General features: G+C 41.9%; 2 protein-coding genes across 6 annotated transcripts in view; one reads left to right on the top strand and one right to left on the bottom strand.

Moving 5' to 3' along the window:
- Positions 1-1,865: 1,865 nt before the first annotated feature.
- LOC142557553 (uncharacterized) lies at positions 1,866-11,930 on the bottom strand. 3 transcript variants are annotated; one of them, XM_075669489.1, is made up of 8 exons: positions 11,864-11,930; positions 9,487-9,631; positions 7,680-7,824; positions 7,516-7,576; positions 5,149-5,794; positions 4,776-4,886; positions 2,682-2,706; positions 1,866-2,318 (listed from the first exon to the last, which is right to left on the bottom strand). In XM_075669489.1, exons 5-8 carry the CDS (start codon positions 5,316-5,318, stop codon positions 2,271-2,273), a joined length of 354 nt encoding a protein of 117 aa, XP_075525604.1. In that variant the 5' UTR covers positions 5,319-5,794; positions 7,516-7,576; positions 7,680-7,824; positions 9,487-9,631; positions 11,864-11,930; the 3' UTR covers positions 1,866-2,270. The 3 variants fall into 3 exon arrangements, with proteins under 3 accessions (XP_075525604.1, XP_075525602.1, XP_075525603.1); XM_075669487.1 differs by lacking the exon at positions 2,682-2,706; XM_075669488.1 differs by lacking the exons at positions 2,682-2,706; positions 9,487-9,631; positions 11,864-11,930 and adding an exon at positions 8,436-8,569.
- Positions 11,931-12,002: 72 nt separating this feature from the next.
- IFT52 (intraflagellar transport 52) overlaps positions 12,003-18,367 on the top strand; it is a 15,087-nt gene continuing 8,722 nt past the window's right edge. For 2 of the 3 annotated variants that reach the window (XM_075669483.1, XM_075669481.1), the window contains exons 1-5: positions 12,003-12,206; positions 12,286-12,373; positions 16,517-16,646; positions 17,283-17,418; positions 18,064-18,193. In XM_075669483.1, coding sequence (XP_075525598.1) covers positions 12,055-12,206; positions 12,286-12,373; positions 16,517-16,646; positions 17,283-17,418; positions 18,064-18,193 — 636 coding nt within the window. In that variant the 5' untranslated portion in view covers positions 12,003-12,054. The remainder of the gene's footprint in view (positions 12,207-12,285; positions 12,374-16,516; positions 16,647-17,282; positions 17,419-18,063; positions 18,194-18,367) is intronic. The other variant, XM_075669482.1, reaches the window with a different exon arrangement.

Below are 18,367 nucleotides of genomic sequence, written 5' to 3'. Positions count from 1 at the left end.
TTCAATAATACATACTGCTCACTCATAGCCAACTTAACCAAAAACATCAGATAAAGGGCACCGTCCTGTCCATGATCAATGTTATGAATTCCAAATACGATGAGGCGGGGCCCATGGTATGCAAGTTAAAATGGCATGGAGGGCCAATGCCGATGCTGTATGGTGAGTGAGACAAGCTTATTGATGCTGTGATCAGTGAGGAGATGGCTGCCATGATGGGCATGTAACCAGCTTTCATGCACGTCTACAATGGCAGGGACGACAAGACCTCCATCTTATTACAGTTATGCAAAATCAGTGGCAACTGTGAAGTAGTCTGCTTCAAGCAAGGAACGCACTATCCATTTAAGTACCCAAACATTTTTAACAATGTTATGCTTTATTTCTGGAAGAGGAATGAAAACAGTTGCATTTGATTTAGTGTACAGAATTTTGCAGTGCATTTTCTTGTTTATAGCAGTCCGAGTGGTGCCTTCAGATTTGCCAGACATTTTCAATTGTTTCCGTGAGAACATCTATTCTTGTGCAAGTGTTCTTAATGTCCATTTATTTGCATAAATGTGCTACTTATTCCGGCCTGAGCAATCCGATTGCAGGGGCACCTCAACTATGCACTTGCTCCATACTAACAGGCCATGCTTGTATTCTCCACTAGCCACCAAGAAATGACAGTCAAGAATTTTTGGTATGTGGCTGTCGCCACGATTTACGAGAGTTTCAGCAAGGCTGTGCCTATGATAGCTAAAATGTCTTTCAGGCTTTTTGCTAACAGTTGGGAACCCTCAAAAAAGCAACATTTTGTTGCTGTGGGCCTTTAAAGGGCACAAAGAAGAATGACTAAATCAGTTTATACCGATGAAGTATTCTTTGCAAAGTCTATTTCTATAATTTCGCAATGAACGGTTATTAGAACAGAAAATGAAGGCCAGTTTCTTTTTGTTTATTAATTTAAGCCCAGTGCCATTTTGTCAGTTTGATGTATAAAAAATCACTTTTTCTATAAGTGGCTGGATACTACCTTTTTCTAACTACAAGTAGTAAGTATTGAATAGTCAACTGCAGACACGTATGCTTACATTAGGAATATTAATTTCAGTATAATTAGATATGCCTGTAATGACCAGTACAAAAAGCACAGCTATCAGTGACAAAAGACGAGTTTTAAACACTAATTTTCATTTAATAAACTGCAAAAATAGCTTCTCAAGAACTTTGGAGCCTGGTTGCAAATAAGCTTTCCAAGATTGAATCGCTGCTGTGTGGCCAGTTTTTAAAAAACGCTAAATAAATGGCATCTGAAAAAAAAAAAAGTTGCCAGAAAGAAAAAAAGCTGGAAGAGCTTGCGTGCTGTGATGAATGTAAAAAGGTCTGTTGCAAGCAAAACATCTAACATGGTAGCATAAAACATAAAATAGGTACATGAATAGATTGCCAAAAGTGCTAAATAGCAGACCACACATTTACGCTTCCACTTCATAACCGAAGACAAAGGTTGCATACCCATTTTGTTTTGGCACTGCCTTGAAAATTTTTGTCGTCGTCATACTCCTGATAGTTTTCAACACTTTTGTTTAGCAGACGGAGAACATCCTTTAATACAAACAAGCAATCAGCTAGGCCCTAGCAGATGCCATAAAAATCCATGACATCACGGCGACCTGATGTGGAAACTTCTAGGTGCCGCCCATCTCTGCTTTTTGTGCCTTTCCTGGCCTGCCAATTCTTTGCTTGTGGTAATAGGTGGCTTTTTGGTACTGAAGAATGGTGATTTACAAGTATAGTTGAATAATTTTTCTCTTAAATGTCCCTTTAAAGTACCACAGAATGAAAGAATGGCACGTATTACCAAGAATTTACTTGCTATATGTATGGTCTGAAAGTTTATTTAACATGAATAAGGCATACAATTACAAAGTACACACTTTTGGGACCCAACAAATTTGTTAAAGGGTCCCTAAAGCGGGTATGCTGACCAGAACTGCCAGCGGTTCCCAACACATCTGGTGTGGCTCTCTGCTCCAGTAACGTTGGCTTGGCCATGCACTCTGCGGTACAAATAGGCTTTCATTTGGTAGAAGCAAAGTGGAGTTGTTTTTCAATTTTGTTTGCCGATACTGCTGGCAGCAACTATTTTTAAGGCGCTGACATCTTCTCGAGTGCCGGCCCGAGCCACGACCCAGCGCGTTCTTCAATCGTTGGTCTTTGCAGTTGTAATTGAGTGTATTATCCTGGTGCAGTCCCCAAGTTTCACTTCTTTGCCTGGTTTTCTTTCAGCCATTGCTTTCTTTCTCCGTGTCGTCTTGTCTCCTGTCACATTCCTGAAACAATGCAACGATGGAAAGCATATTATCGTGCTGTGTTAAAACCATAACCTGAATGGCACTGCTGCAATGTGGTCAATGTGTAAATGCCGTTGGCTGCCACTTGGCAAACCACCAGATTCTCCAGATCCCTTCACGATGTTTTAAGGGGATGCATCTTTTGTTGCAAATGAGCAAATAAAGAATTACTTTACCGAAATCAAGTCATCAAATTTGCACATAGCCTACTTGACGTGCCAATCATAACTGAATCAAATTCTTCAGCAGACATTATCTGCCCCATGTGTTCGCTCGGGAACTGGTACCCCCGTACAGCAACCACACCTGCCCTGTAGCAGAGACATTGGGAATTGTGCTCACCTCCATCATTCTCTCTCCTTTCATCCTGGAATATATGTTGTTACCCCTTACATACTTGGAAAAAAAAAACAATATTCTACAATTTCAAATAGCGATTTCTTGAATCAAAAAGCAAATACTAAGTATTCAATTTGTATTCAAAACTTTGAATACTTGCATACTGCTCCTCCCTCTGCAAAGGCGCTGACAGCGATAGCCCAGTACCAGTCAGTGCGATAATTTCGGTCTCAAATTCTTTGCCTCACTATATTGCGAAATGAAAACACGAATGTATATAATAAGTGAGTGTAATGAATGCATGACACGAATGAACGCGGATGTATAAAAGTAAATGTGTGTGCATACCTTTCGTCACAATGACCACCGATCAAGACAATAAATGTGCTCAAACCTTTGTTTAAAATTCTGTGTCACCTCTTTGTCTTGTGCTACACAGCTTTGTTGGTCATCCACATTCACAGAGTGGAATGGCTCATGCTTTTATGGCATAATCTCCTCATTTATACTAGTAGCTACAGTATAGCAACATTGAGAGCCAAGGCAAAGGACATGGAATTTTTGGGGGAATAAATACACGAAATTACTGTAGACAGATCTGGCAATGGGAGTGGTTCAGGAAGTGCACTGAAACTTGGCAATCAATGTTGAGTGTGACTGCAGTATTCTGGAGTGAAGGTCTGTGTTGAAAGGAAACTATGATACATGTTAGCAACTAGTCAAACACTGTCTTCATCTGAATGAGTGCTTTTAATTGTACATAATGGGAAAGTACAACCAATGATATCGATGTGCACCTTTCGACTCACAAGTTGGTTCTACGCATTGCTCTGTCATTTGATCAGTGGTAAGAGAGGCATACCTAATGTGCTGGAACAAGCTTAGATGGAACTTGGCCTTTACACAAGCGAAACCTGTCTCACAAATCACCAGATGCTAAGTGCAAAGGCCTCCAGTTACCATGCTGATGGAGCAAAACAAGCTGACAAAAATTAGAATTGAAAGGGGGTAAGCTAGCTACAAATCTTGAGAATTTTTAGCTCTCCTCAGGCTTTTCACATTTTGTTTTTTTTTCTCAGAACCCATGTTATTGCAGTTCTTCCATACATCAACAAGCATAACTCTTTTTGCAATATTTTCCACACAAACTTTGTGCACTTATTCCCAACATAGTTGGCGATGCAACGAAGTGCCAAAAATAAGATTGTGTGACTTATTCATAAGTCTCCATTTTTTAGCAACGCATACCTACCAGAAGAGCACGTCATTATTTTTAGATTATGTAATCAAGTGTGCCTGTGCCAAATTGGCATTTTCTCTCTTCAGTGTCAGCTGCTGCATTGCAATGCAGTGCGGCATTGCAGTTACCAATCCCCTCATGAACTATAAGCTAATGTGCTGCACTAAGACTGTGCTAGGGATATATTAAGGCCAGTGCACCAGTTTCACGACAGTGCGCACGCCTCAATGCTTAGGTTACCCATAGATCTCCAACTCTGGCACTTCGCACCATCTGGCAGAGGGAGCGGCAGTTGCAGTTAAGTTGGAGGGCACTTAGTAGGCAACACAGGCACTCACATCCCAGCTCATTTATGGCTAAATCTTATAATTTTTTATTTAATCTTCATTGTATCCTTAGTTGCGCATTATTGCTACATGTTCTCAGCATGAAGGGGTATCATTTCATTCCATTTTGATGTTCATAAGACATCTGCAAGTCATCTAACACTGTTTTTTTTTTAAGTGATTACAAGATACCCAGGTGTGCTGAATCCATCTGAAGTCACCTGAAAAGACACTGTCTTCAAAATTATGCCGTTTAAAATAGGGCCATAAATAAACAAAAAAGACCATCCTGCAGAAGATAAGTATGCATTCCGTTTCTTCAAAGTGACTGAATAATAATACATAACATGATTTCTAATGTTAACGATTCAAAAATATGCTTTTGTTATGAGCCATGCAAGTAGTAAGCATTTATAGAGCAAGTGTTTCATTTGCTCATATCGTGGAAGTGGAATGAATCTGCTCAGCCACTCCAGGAGTGGAAATGGTCCAACTAACACCATTCCGAGCTAAAAGGCGTTGAATTAATACCTTTTAGTTCCCACTCTCCAGAATTCAGTGGGAATGGAATGGAAGGCTCCACTCCACAACTCTGGTGGGAACATCCAGGCAGCACCATAGTCCAGCGTAGTCCGTAGGCAGCTGTTAGGAGTCGCAAAATACCTGTTCACACACAGAATATACACCTTTGCCACAAAAGGTGCCTGGACTAGGGAGTTTCCATTTTGAAAGCACCGAAAGGCAGAACCGTTTCCTTTCTGGAACTGTTCGCAACTATTTTGAAAGGATGTTTTCTCCACCAAATGGAAATGTTCATTGCCCTGAAGGAGCTTAAGATATATTTTGTGGCAGCTCTAAAGGTACATGATATTCTGAAATTTTCATAAATATTCTCTAAATTTACCTGTGGTATGTCCACATCGCTTCTGTTGATCTCCAGATCGTTGCTTCTTGCAGTTCTACTAGAAAACACGGCATGTGCTTACGGAGGTTTCTGCTTGACTTGTTGCCCGCACGAGAACACATGACCTTGTGCATACAGACTGCATTTGGGGTATGCAAATCTGCATGCATTGCTGCACGTGCTTTCTAGCACCACAGCATATTTGGTCTTGGGGTATGTTCGTGAACAGACTGACCACTGATGGAAAGCTACACCGTTGACTTGGTCAGGTTCGATGCTTATGCCTTCTGTGTGTCTGATCAGGCTGCAACATTCAAATTTTGCAAGGCAGTCGAATATCCTATCTCTTGTCAGCTTTAGAAGTACTGATATTAACGTGCCCACTCTTTCGTTCGTTTCGCCATGCAGGTAGCAGTACTTGAGCACTTTGTGAAACGCCTCGAAACACGTTTGTGTTTATGCCTACGCTCTTTCTAAATCACGTAGCCCAGCTTTCAGCCTGCAGTGCATAATGGTTTACAAAGTATTTTTCGAAATTGAGGAGGCCTGGTTCATCTTTGGATTCCTGATCGCATCATTTATAGAAGTGTTCAATTTCCTTCTCGAGTGTCCCTCATCTGAAGCAAGCCACGATGGTCCTAAAGGCCTGCAAAATAAAGATGGCAGTGAAAGTCTGTGAGTGGCATGCATCACCTTAGTGTGCATGATACAATACCCGAAATTCATCACTGCACCAAATATTCTGCTATAGTAATCCATAAGGATTTATTTGCATCTTCAGCATGAAATATGAGGACAATGACTTCATCGGCATGGCTACTTCTTCAACAAAAGTGCACCGAACCAAGTTTGCCCTGTCTAACCAGCATACTGTTACGCAACCAGCCGCAAGAGTTAGCTTGCAAAAAGAAATATAGGATACAATCTGCTCAAAGGCATGCACACATGTGCTCATTCACGGGAGAACCTGGGTGCCAGTGAAAAACCACCTAGGTGGCAGCTCTATGGATTCACAGTGTAAGACGTTTATGCAGCGATGTATGATGCCTGACAAGGAAAGAATGATGGTGGCATGTGTATACTTGCACAACACAGATCTAGTTACATGTAAAAATTATGTATCTCTTGTGTCATAGTGGCACATAGATACTCTGCATAATTGGCAAAGATTGGGCACACACCAAATGGCACATACCGATTGGCTCAACCAAAAAAAAAATCAAGGAAAGGCATTGAACAGAATGCAATATTCCATCAATGGATTGGTGTGTATTACATATTGGCCTCGAGCTCCACCACTGGAAAAGCTGGTGCCACCGTTGGCGTGACATGCTATTAGGGATCACGTGGACATAGCGGCCGTGTCGGCTGCTTCGGGAGCGCAGAAGCGAGCTGAAAACGAGAGTTTCAATTCCCTCGTACACTGCGGTCCTCATTTAGTGGCGAGATTTTCCCGCTTCGAGTGTCTCCTTTACAACGCTTGAAAGCACTACAATAGGTAGCGGCTGTCTTTGAAGGCGCGCAACATGGTAGGCTACTGCTCAGTGCCGCAGTGCCGGACGTACGCGACGGAGCCTGGTGTCAGCCTTATTCACACGTAGCCAGAGGACAAGAAGCTGCGTGAAGCTTGGCTCGCGAAACATAAAACCGAAACAGTCATCGGCTACAACTGTGGTATGCAGCAAGGACAGACGCAAGGAAGATTCCTGCTACGGCGCCGGGTCTGTGATGTTTGGAAAACGCGCACTGAGACGTTCGCGCAAGTCCACTGCCCGACTAATGTCATGACGGTTTGGTCTATAAACTTGTCGATGCTATAGATACTGGCAAGTTCACTGGAGTGGAAAGGGAGCAGTAAAAAGCACATTAAATAAAAGCATGGCATATGGTCATGTTTGTGTTGTGAATTAATGCACTGGATCACAAAAAAGAAGCAGCGGGAAATCGCACGCTGAGAAAACTAACAAACATACAGTGTGACGTAACTCGAAAAATAATATTGAAACATCCAAGAATTTAGAAGAAAAAAAAAAAGAATGAATCGTCGCGACGGCACATCACAGTCCCCGTAGGCGTCGAAGTCTCTACAATGAAATTATTTGTGAACAGCTCTGATAGTGCCCACGCAACAATGGTTGCTTGTATACTGTCAAATGCTCATATTCTGCGGGCTAAAGCTCATGGCACGGTGCGAAAACGCGCACGCGGCGAAAGTGAAACAGTGCGCGGACAAGCACGCAGACACGCAGTTGGTTGCTGCGAATCTGTGCGATTGCTGCATTGAGGCTTCATTCTATTACGCTCCATTTAGTTATACAAACACTATAAGAATGTACTTCACATAGTTTGCTCTCAACGTTTGCCTACCTTTCACGCAAGAAGCCGGTTCGGGAGACTGCATCGCGGCGACCGCACGCAGTGGCGTTCACTGTACGTAAAGAGATAGCATCTGTAAACGATTCTGTGCTTTCAGTTTGCCCAAGATTATTATTTGGACAGTAAAAAACTTCTCTTGTTTCAAAAGTACTTACAGAAATGTCCGGCAGAGCTCGCGCGTGGTGTTTTCAGTGAGCGTTGACAGCCAAACCTATGAGGAGTGCGGCGCATGATCCTTCATACTACGCCAGCGAGGCGCTTCCGATAGATGGTGACTCCGTAAATCCTTGCCGCCAGTACCTGTAGGAAATTTGAAATGTTGTTTTATGTTAGATGTGTGTTTTTTCATTTACTTTTTTTTGTGCAGAACAAAAGTGCACCTCTAGGCACTACTTTTGGTTAGCATTCAGGGGTTATGGAGGCTAGGCCAGCTATATCATGCACAGAGTTTTAAAGAAGATGGATCATCCTATGCAAATAACACACAATGAATGTGGTTCAGAGTCCAGTTGAGAAGCTGCCAGTAATTTTTCAATGCCCCGATATCAATCCAGTGAATTAAAACTAATTACCTATCTTTAATTATAGTGTCAAAATAAGAATGTCAAGTAGAGTTGTAGATAACTGTAAAAAACATCAAAAGTAGATGTTCCAGCAAGATACACATTGCATGTTTTGTTTTTTCCATTGAAGAGATAAACCCCACAAAATATAAAAAATACTATCATGTGACTACATGCACCATTAAACTGTCTTTGTGGAAAAGCAAGCTGTTCTCTAAGACTAAGTGTGTAGCAACCAGGAAATTAAAAGCTTTTTTGACTGTGCACTTCTTGCTAAACGTTCTTTTTTTTAACTGCCCAGAGCTTTAAAATTTACTGCACATTTTCAATTATTCATCTTCATTGTACCTGTTAACCCTTTCACTCCCGAATTCTGTCCTGCAAAACCAGCTCTGTTGTCCTTTCTTCGTTCTCTCAAAAGCACTGTTAGATTTCCCTCTAGGACTGCACTAACCAGCGAAGTTCAGCACACTCCTGTATACATTTTATTGAAATACCTTCAGGGCCCGTAGGGCATTGCAGATGGAGTGGGGACATCAAATACTACAAATACATATATTGAGTCAAAACATGATTTTCACTGGCTTTTAAAGTCACCCTAACCAGTAATAAACACAATGGTGGCGAGTAAATTGGTTCCAGTCATTTCATGCTTGAAGAATGAATGAACAAAAGTGCTGGTTAGTATGACAACAAGGAACACACATTTTATGACTTTGGTCCATATGAGATGATAGGAATGAAGGATGTGAAAGTAATTGTTAAGATGAGGATTGCAGTAATAAAAAATAAGGCAGGATGTGCCATTTCTTCTGTGAAGAAAGCTATGGGACGCATAACGTTGTTTTCACTGATTAAATGCTGGAAAGACCAGAGTAGTTATTGCAAATTAAACATGTGCTACAATTTTGTACAGCTACAATGTCACCAGCGAGACTTTGAATGAATAGATCCCACACAGCTGACACATATTCCACTTAGGAATGTGCTAAAATTTGACAGAAGAGCAGTTTAATTACGAGGAAAGGGCCCTTGTATAGTTATGGCACAGGTATCCAAGCATGGTGGTAAGCATAATTAGCAACATAATTAAAGTGTGGCTGCCAAGAGAAGTTGGCATTAATATGGCCCATCTATTCCAAAGCAGCCCCTTCCATGAAAACGGAATAACCAGTGCTATACTTCCAAGTACTGCTAAAATGTTTGGAAATTACTCTTGATTTACACTTTGTGATAGTTTCATTTTTCAAGTGTTACGTGAAGGAGTAATATGGTTAAGGTCTTAGTGTAGTAGTGATGTAATTAATAGTAAAAATGACTCTGCTACACTGCTATCTACAGAGCCTAATTGAACAGTTAATACAATCAGGCACATTATTTATACACTGGGACAACATACCTTGCATGTGAAGGCTCTCAGGCTCTTTTCTCGTACGCCTGTTTGCGTCTCGTACGCCTGCGCTTCACGCCCATTCTTGCCCACATGCCAAGCCCAAGCACACAAGAGGCAGTGTTGAGGCTAAGCCACAGCTTTCTTCCAAGCACTGTAGAAAGCAGGCACATCGTCATTCATGAAGGATTGAGTTGCTTGGCCTGTACTGGACCTGATTGCCATGAAGAAAGTGAGCATGGCTTTCCAGTTTGTGCGGTTGGTGACACAGTATGCCACAAACATGCACAATTGCATTTCATCATGCTGACCAAGTTAAAATAAATGTGTTATATACAATGGTATGACTTATATACACATTTTTTTTTAACTTGCAAAAAGTGCGGGGTGTGAGAGAGTGTGCAGCAGAACTTGCGGCACCCAAGTTAACCACCAAAACCACACTCATGGAAATGAGATTTCATCCTCCCAGTGTCTCTTTTAAATACTCGGCAATTCTCCACTACAGAAGTGAGCTCAATTTTCGTTTTCTTGCAGAACTAAGATTCATTTCATTGTAATGAACACTTGGGTGGCAAAGCAAACTTTTTAAAATAAAAATTAAAAATTGTCACCACACCTGCCTGGCTGGACTTACCTGAACCCACCCTTATGCAAGATAGAAATAAGTCATAGAGACACATACCTTTTAGCGCTGTGTTGCAACAGTAAAATAACAGCCTGATTAGACTATACCTTCTTACTCATTCAATCAAAAAGGTAACGAGACACAGAAATACCAGGACAATGTGTACAAGCATTGAACAGGTGGAGTAGGGTAAACAAATTAATAAGGAAACGCTGTTTTTGCAATAAGGCCTCTGTCCTAACGCTGTACACGAGGCCGTGTCATAGCTTTGGGCAGGAAGCAGTGCCTCCTTGTGAATTTCCTCCCGCATCAGCTCGATCGCATATTGTAGTCCACATCGAGAGCCAGCAGGCAGCATGGTAACATACATATATATATATATATATATATATGCCTCCTTGTGAATTTCCTCCCGCATCAGCTCGATCGCATATTGTAGTCCACATCGAGAGCCAGCAGGCAGCATGGTAACATATATATATATATATATATATATATATATATATATATATATATATATATATATATATATATATATATATATATATATATATATGTGTGTGTGTATGTTACCATGCTGCCTGCTGGCTCTCGATGTGGACTACAATATGCGATCGAGCTGATGCGGGAGGAAATTCACAAGGAGGCACTGCTTCCTGCCCAAAGCTATGACACGGCCTCGTGTACAGCGTTAAGACAGAGGCCTTATTGCAAAAACAGCGTTTCCTTATATATATATATGATGTGGCGGTGGGAGGCACACTAGCTCGTTTTTACTGTCAAACGTTTCGGCTGGAGTAACCTTCCGAATCAAACATACGACCTCTTTAAATACAGGCAAGAGACACTTGATGCTAGTGACCGCAATAAAATGCATGAAGGCAGAGAAAATAGCAATGACACTAAAGAAGCGATTGCTCTGGCAACCGAGCAAAAGAAAAAATCATAGGTGTGGTGCCAAAGCAGAAAGAAAAACATGGATGAAAAGTATTTAGGTGCAGTAGGCAAGGAAATGTGCTGAGAAGGCAGAGAAAAAAAGATGAGGATATGGATTCTTGCGTTGCAAAGTGCAGCAACTGCTTATTCTTTTCTGTTCTGAGGGAACGTAACACTAGAGATGTCATGGTGACATAAGGTTTTGATGTGATGATAAGCTGTGGTCAGGGATGAAGCACAATTTTCGTTTCCAGGACCCTGCAGGTACAAGAGGATTTTTTTTTTTTTTGAGCAACTAATAATTGATGTATTTGGTGAACTAAATCATTAGAGTGAACATGTGGCATGACAGCACATATACCAAAACTAAGCAGAAGCAATGGCCAAGAAATGGAGTGCCACTGTAGACAAAAGGCCACAGAGAGACCAACAAAAGTGATTACCATGTCCAGGAAGAAGGGGACAAAAAAAGTACAACGGATTAAGATCAGTTTGACAGTGACGGCAAGAGCAGCACTTAAAAGCACAAATTTTAAGAAAAAGTAGCTAACGAATTTGGGCATCAGTTGCCAAACAGCAAGCGTGCAAAATGTGTTTCAACGCGTACAAGTGATTTCGTTCCCGCGAACCTCCTGAACGGTGCCGAAAGCACCGATAACCTATCCACAGGCATGGCGTAATCATTTGGCGCGAAGGCATTGAAGTTATCCGATTCGTCGTCAATCTCACAGATTCAGTGATCCCCTCGCGACTATCACACGGTTTTCTATGTTATCAGTGCGACAAAAAAAAAATAAGAAAGAAAACAGTCCCGCAACTCACCAGCGACATCCAAGGAACTTTATTCGGGCGCCGGAGCGAGCGCATGCGTTTCCCATGCCAATGCCCATGCCATCAACATACTTACATAAAATGGGACGCTATGCTAGATTTGCACCGCGTGGCGCTGCTGTTGTCGCAGAAAGCGTTGTCATGGTGACAGTGGCGTGTAAACAAAACTCTGAAACTCGCAAATGTTGGAACGCTCCGAGCATGTGCTCCAGCAATCAATGGGCGAGAAAGTTTTCACGATACTGTTCGACTCGTCTAAGCACGAGCTTTTCAGCGTTAGCGATGGCTACAAGGTGCTACAGAGGCGGCTCAAAAGCATGTGGCAAGTCCAGAGGTAACGAAATTTTATTGCATCAAATCTCGTTAAAAGCACGTCGGTCATAACTAAAGTGACACAAAACCTGTCGCATTAGCGGAAACACGCAGATATCGCCCGATCTGTTATCCGGCATCGACGCCCTCGTGCTTGGCGGTCCACGACAAAAATTTACGGAGACGGAGGTAAGTACCAGATGGCGCGTTTACGTTGTTAGGTTGGATTCATTTACACAACTGACGTTACCTCAGCTAGCCCAGAATTCAGGGAGCACGCAGCTATCGCAAGTAGACGTCTAGCTTCCAACTAGCTAAGGTCACAGCTAGTAGTCGTCTTTGGAAGCTGTACTCTAGACCCAGACCTCTACAAGCCAGCCGGTAGCTCAGCTAATGAGCTCTCCACTTACAGCTAGCCAACTAGTACCGACCTTAATTGGGAAGCACTGCTGTAGCTGCGGCGTAGACATTTAATGTTCAGGCTTGTTCAACCTCGCAGGTGCTGTAGTTAGCTCCACTTACCATATGTTTACGATCCAGGAAAGTTAAACTCTCATTTTGCATGTCACTACAAAAGCACAAGAAAGGCCACAGTAAAATTTTAACTTAAGACTGCGGTCAGTATCTTTCTTGTGCTAATTTCCAACCAGATGAGCTGTTGTCAAGCCCATGATTTCATGCCACTGTAATATTGCACAAATATACCAACTTGATAATCATTTAATGAACTAATAAATCCAGTGCAACAAAATATGTTTTGTCCATACATAGCCCCAGTACCGGTATTGTTATCCCAACTTTCACAAAGAAATGTATTTGTTCTCTGTACGTATTGTTCTCCCACATCAAACTGGAAGGCAAGTTTTTTCTGGAGCTCGTGCAAGTATAGGCATTTTAGGGATCAAACGATGTCTGCACTCACCGACTGTAATATGTGTACCAAAGTTGGCCATGAAACATTATTGGAGGTTTTCATACAAAGTATGACGTCTGCCGCTACACATGTGTGGCAGAAAAAAAGCAACTGTTCATTATGACCCTTTACTTTTAACAATACAGCCCAAACAAGTGTTGCAGTCCACTCATTTTGTTCAGCCATTCCCAACGTTCAAGCACCATACCTGTAAATTGTTCTACATTTTCAGAGTCATGCAGATAAGAACCATTGTTTGGTGACGCTAGTGAATCAGTATAATCATACTATACCATGCATGCCGGCTGTAGCAGTGCACTTAATAAGCATGTCTGTTTGAAAAATTGCAACAAATGTATGATTCAATTCCCCTTGTTCCACAGGCCATGAGTAGGTTGCACTGCATGTGCATCTTATGTGCCAGTAGACATATGCACTGGTATGAAAATGCATGGATCCATATGCAAAAGCCACGTATGCCATTGCCACGACCGAATACAGCCCATAAATACCACTATCACCTCAGGTAAACTGCAGTCTAAACGGTTGCATGCAGTACTAACGGCAGCCGAACTAAGTTCAAGTGTGTGGAGAGTGCATACATATTAAGCAAGATGAAACAGCATGCAGAAAGGCTGCGTCCTGTCTCTACGCAGATGCATCCTTGCATTATTTCTTGTAGATACTTAAGGGAGCAGTGAAAAAAGTGGTTTATTTAATAAATACAAATGTGAGTCAGTATGGTTGCTATGAATATGACTCGTATAGTGAGTCCTTGGTAAGTGCAGCTTCTTTAGAGAATGTAGAAATCGTAGTTATCAAGCAATGCGGAAAAAAAAAAGTTGTTTTGTCGAAAAAGGTATTAAAATATTTATAATACAGGTACAGGGACCAATATAATTGGCGTTTTTTGAGAGTATCGTTAAATGTAGTACACTTGATGTTCAAATAAAGCAAACAGTGCAGAGAAAAAAACCGGCTAAGACTTGGGTGGAATTGTAAGCTTAAAAGGCAGCAAAGGTGCATTCATGATGCATTCTTGAATATATCTTTCTAGTAACTAATGTTGTGAAAGACTTACTTTACCTAAATCATGGCTGCAAAACTATACCATTGTCACAACACACACACAAACACGCGCGCGCGTGTTTGTGTGTGTGTGTTGTGTGTGTGTGTGTTGTTGTCACAACACACACGCACGCACACACGCACGCAATTATGACATGGAGCCTCAATTCCTTGAGCAGCCCGAATAATTATTACATCACATTTTATGCAGCTAGTTTAAATTGTACTCCCAGTGCAGAACTATTTCAGACGTGAAGCAGGAGACTATTCACATCGCCGAAACCATAGTTGGCATCCATGCGGTGTCACAAACAACTAAAGCACGAGCCAGTTGGCTCAATGCATTAGTTGACGGTGATATAATAATGTTGTCACTAAAAACCATCAAACTGACGCTTCCAATTGTGTGCTTCTTTTTTAAATGCAGGAGGACTCTCTCCCCTGTTATCCTGTCAAGTGTTGAACAATCATCTCTGTTTTCGTAGCATGGTCATAGTGTGCGTGTATGCATCAGTTGTGTCTGGTACCATGAGACCGCCACATCAGAGTTTTGGTGACATGAGACTTCTGTTTCACATCTGAAGCCACACTACACTTGGTGCATGTTTTAAGCTGTCACGCTAAAACATAATGCATTAATTATTAATATTTTTGTAATAAACAAGGAATTGAGGATCCATAGCATAATTACTGAGTTGACAGCTATCCATTATTAGCATGAAAACGAGGCAAAAATTTTGTGGTATACTCCTAAAACACTAAGTACCCTCTTGTCAGTACAAACAATGACAAACAACCTCATAATCATTGTATTGACGTCAAATTCACATTGAATATGGTAAACTTCAAAAGGCAACGGCAATTTTCCTTGCCTACAAATAGCAAAACACAAAACTCCTTAACCTGAAGCTGACAGTGTTTTATGAGCCAGTCTGCCACTGCCACAACAGAGTGTGATAGCATATTAGCTCACGTTGGGTCATTCCTAGCAGCCTCTGAAGTTCAGACATTGACCAACTGATGCATGTAGCGCAAACGGCTACTTAAATTAGGATAGCAAAATAATAGCACATTGGCTGTTAACATCCATAAGCTGCACTGGCTTATGTCAAGGAAACAGTGCAAATGTGGTAGCTCATAGTCAACAAACAAAATGCAACTTGTGTTAGCCTTTTTTCGTGTCTTGAATCTATTGTCATCACTTTCTCTCTGCAGCCAAATTAACCCTGCATTACTTCAAGGTCACATTCAACGATAGCGATGAATTGCTTCATCCGAGGTTTTCCTCTTGCAGTGAGAAAGGGCGCTGGACTTCTCTCTACCATTGGCACAGAATGTCATATGAACAGTGATAGCTCGCACAGAATCTCAAATGTGGCCTCCAAGTGAAAACAGGTGCTTTGATAAAAAAATAATAATAATAATTACTGACGATTACAACACCCCTGATGCGAAATTTGAGCACAGCTCTATGCGTGTTTTAATTTCACGATATATTGGCCCATGTGGCACGTTGAAAACAGGGCGAATCGTGGTGCTACTGCCTCGCTAATCCGGAAGGTGTGAGAGGCAGCGCGTGGGTGATGTGTGGGTGCGACTAACAGCAGCCATCGCAGACAGACTTCCCAAATGACAAGCACTACTCTGGTGCCACCTTGTAGTCATTGTCACCGTATTATGCTTTCTTCTCATGCTTTCGCCACACCCTTCTTTTCCGCTTTCCACCTCATGGTTTGGCTGCACTCTCCTCCTTCGCTTTTCTCCTCATGTCTTTCATCCACCGCTGCTCTCTGCATTCACTCTTTCATCCTTTGCTGTGCTTGTTCACTCGGTTATGCTGATGCTCGCCGAATGGGCACCTAAGACTACATACACATATATATATATATGCGTGCGCATGCACACACACACACACACTCTTCTAAGCTATCCCATCCCTTCTCTACCTCTATTAATATGACTGGCTTTTCACATTTTGCACACATGCACTTTCTTCTACCCTGGCACTCCTAATGCTAACACATTAAAAAAGGAACACAAATATTGTTTATCAATGTCTTGAGTTTCACATTACCTTGCAGGTCAGGCAAATTCTAGCAGCTTGATCATGTGTATATGTGTATACAAATGTCAGTGTAGATGTGCCAATTCCGATAAGGATATACAGTTGAACCTTGATATAATGAATTATCAAATATAGTGAAGTAAATACAAAAATATATATATATATTTTTTTGTTGCCAGCATATGTGCATGTATGCATTAATGAACATTGAATATAAAGAAGGTATTGTTGTGTCCCATGCGACTTCATTATAACGACGTTTGACTCGACTGGTATGCCTTTGCAGTTTTCAGCCTTGCGAGACTTTGTGACTCAAGGAGGGAGGCTACTGGTTTTACTTGGTGAAGGTGGGGAACGCCGCTTCCAGACCAACATAAACTTCCTGCTTGAAGAATACGGCATTGTTGTCAACAGCGGTAGGCACACTATTTAATAAAAGAGAAAGCAGCTCACCATTCTGGAGTGCCGCAAACCACTTAGTGCTTTGTCATTAAGTAGAATGCATGCTGAACTCAAAGGTTAATAAAAGAACCTGCAAGTACATGTATGATTCATTTTACTTTGCAAGTTATAAGCTTGTACTTTGGCTGACCTTACTCTGCAGCAGTCAACAGGTGTGAGCATGATCATATGTTTGTGTGGTTTAGCATAGCATAATCTGAGCTGGCACGTTCTGCAGCCACAAACGCATATATCTTTAGACACATTGTGCATTAACCAGGCAGTGTAACTACTTGTCTTTATTAATTCTTAACAGAAACAATGAGAATGGACATTTCCAGAAACGAGCGTGCACCATTGAGTCTGCACTGTCGAGACAAATCTTCGGCGGCCAATGCTCTGACTTCCCATGCTGCCGCCGCTGAAGTTGCTCACTCATTTCTGGAAAGGTCCATTAATAAAAGACAAGGGATGGTGGTATAGACATCTTTTCATCTGTGTATTTGGTGGTGTAAATTGTTTTATTTTGTGTTGCTTGATACAGCTTAGCAGAGTTGACAAGTGTGTGGAAAAAAAACTACAAAAGAACCCCTCTTTTCTCAAATCACTAGATGCTGTTGTGAGGACAGCCTATCACAAGTACCCTCATCCAAAAGAAGCACTGATCTCTGATGGAATCCTCAACAGAGCTGTGAGCAGGGCTCTTGAGGAGACGGCGCTTGGCTCGACTTTGAGTGGTGATAGCCGGTGAGGTCATTGCAGAGCCTTACAAACATTCTCTCCTTCAGTCACAATCTGTGATGTACTGTATTACATTGTTCACAGTCATTAAGCATGTAGCGCCTGTGACGTGCATCTGTGTCTCTTCTTTGTAATTATGCCTTCACGCTACATTATGTCGGTAAGCAAACACCAACTAGCCCAACAACAAGTGCTACTAAAAGCATGTCAGGGTAGTGTAATTTTATACCAAGGTTCTGCAGACTTCATTGAAAGAAAGCCAGGATGCTAAGATGATCCTCTGTGCATTTGCTAGTGACTCTTTGCAATTACGGAGCAAATAAATTTTGATTAGTCACAATGACAACATGCCTTGCATACCTCATTCATTTGTAGGCCCTTGCGCCTGCCCAAAATACACCATGCCACAAATGAAGGTCTGCACCTGTACATTTGGCAGTGGTTGGCCGGACAGCATTCTTGTGTTTATCTGGACGGCCAGGTGTTGACGCCTTTTTCAGATCATCTGATGTAACTTATTCGTGCTTGGTTGAGTGTGCTCTGCAGTTTTTCTGGTGCACTGAGCATATCTCTTCGCCTATCACTGCTGCTGCACAAGTTCACGCAAAGGTTTATGCCCGCTTAAGAAGTGCAGTGATGCTGTTCTTGCAGAGGACTGACATTTGTCTACCCATTTGGTGCCACGCTAAATGTTGCCAAGCCTGCTGTGGCTCTCCTGTCTACGGGGGGCTGCTCTTTCCCTGTGGCACGGCCAGTCTGTGCACTCTACATCGGGCAAAAGGTAAACATTCCGCGCTCCACTCAAAGAGACAAGGGTAAAAGAAAGGCTAGGGGCGGCTTAACCATGAGTGAGCTTAGTTCGCTACACTACACTGAGTGAGAAGAAAAGGGGGGAGAATAAAAGGACGAGACAAGATAGAGTTCAAACACGTAGAAGATGCAGGTAAACTGGAAT

Source organism: Dermacentor variabilis, chromosome 9 (assembly GCF_050947875.1).
Source record: "Dermacentor variabilis isolate Ectoservices chromosome 9, ASM5094787v1, whole genome shotgun sequence".
Taxonomy (NCBI): Eukaryota; Metazoa; Arthropoda; class Arachnida; order Ixodida; family Ixodidae; genus Dermacentor; species Dermacentor variabilis.
The sequence above is the reverse complement of the archived record's forward strand: the minus strand, read 5'-3'. Positions and strand labels throughout refer to the sequence as shown.

What these genes read in the sequence shown, in the direction of transcription:
- LOC142557553 (XM_075669487.1), bottom strand. Translation starts at nt 5,318, where the DNA reads ATGCATGCAGATTTGCATACCCCAAATGCAGTCTGTATGCACAAGGTC. An exon ending in GCGATGTGGACATACCACAG is followed by an intron (nt 4,887 to 5,148) that starts GTAAATTTAGAG and finishes GACTCCTAACAG; the next exon opens with CTGCCTACGGACTACGCTGG. An exon ending in TGGAGAGTGGGAACTAAAAG is followed by an intron (nt 2,319 to 4,775) that starts GTATTAATTCAA and finishes GCATTGTTTCAG; the next exon opens with GAATGTGACAGGAGACAAGA.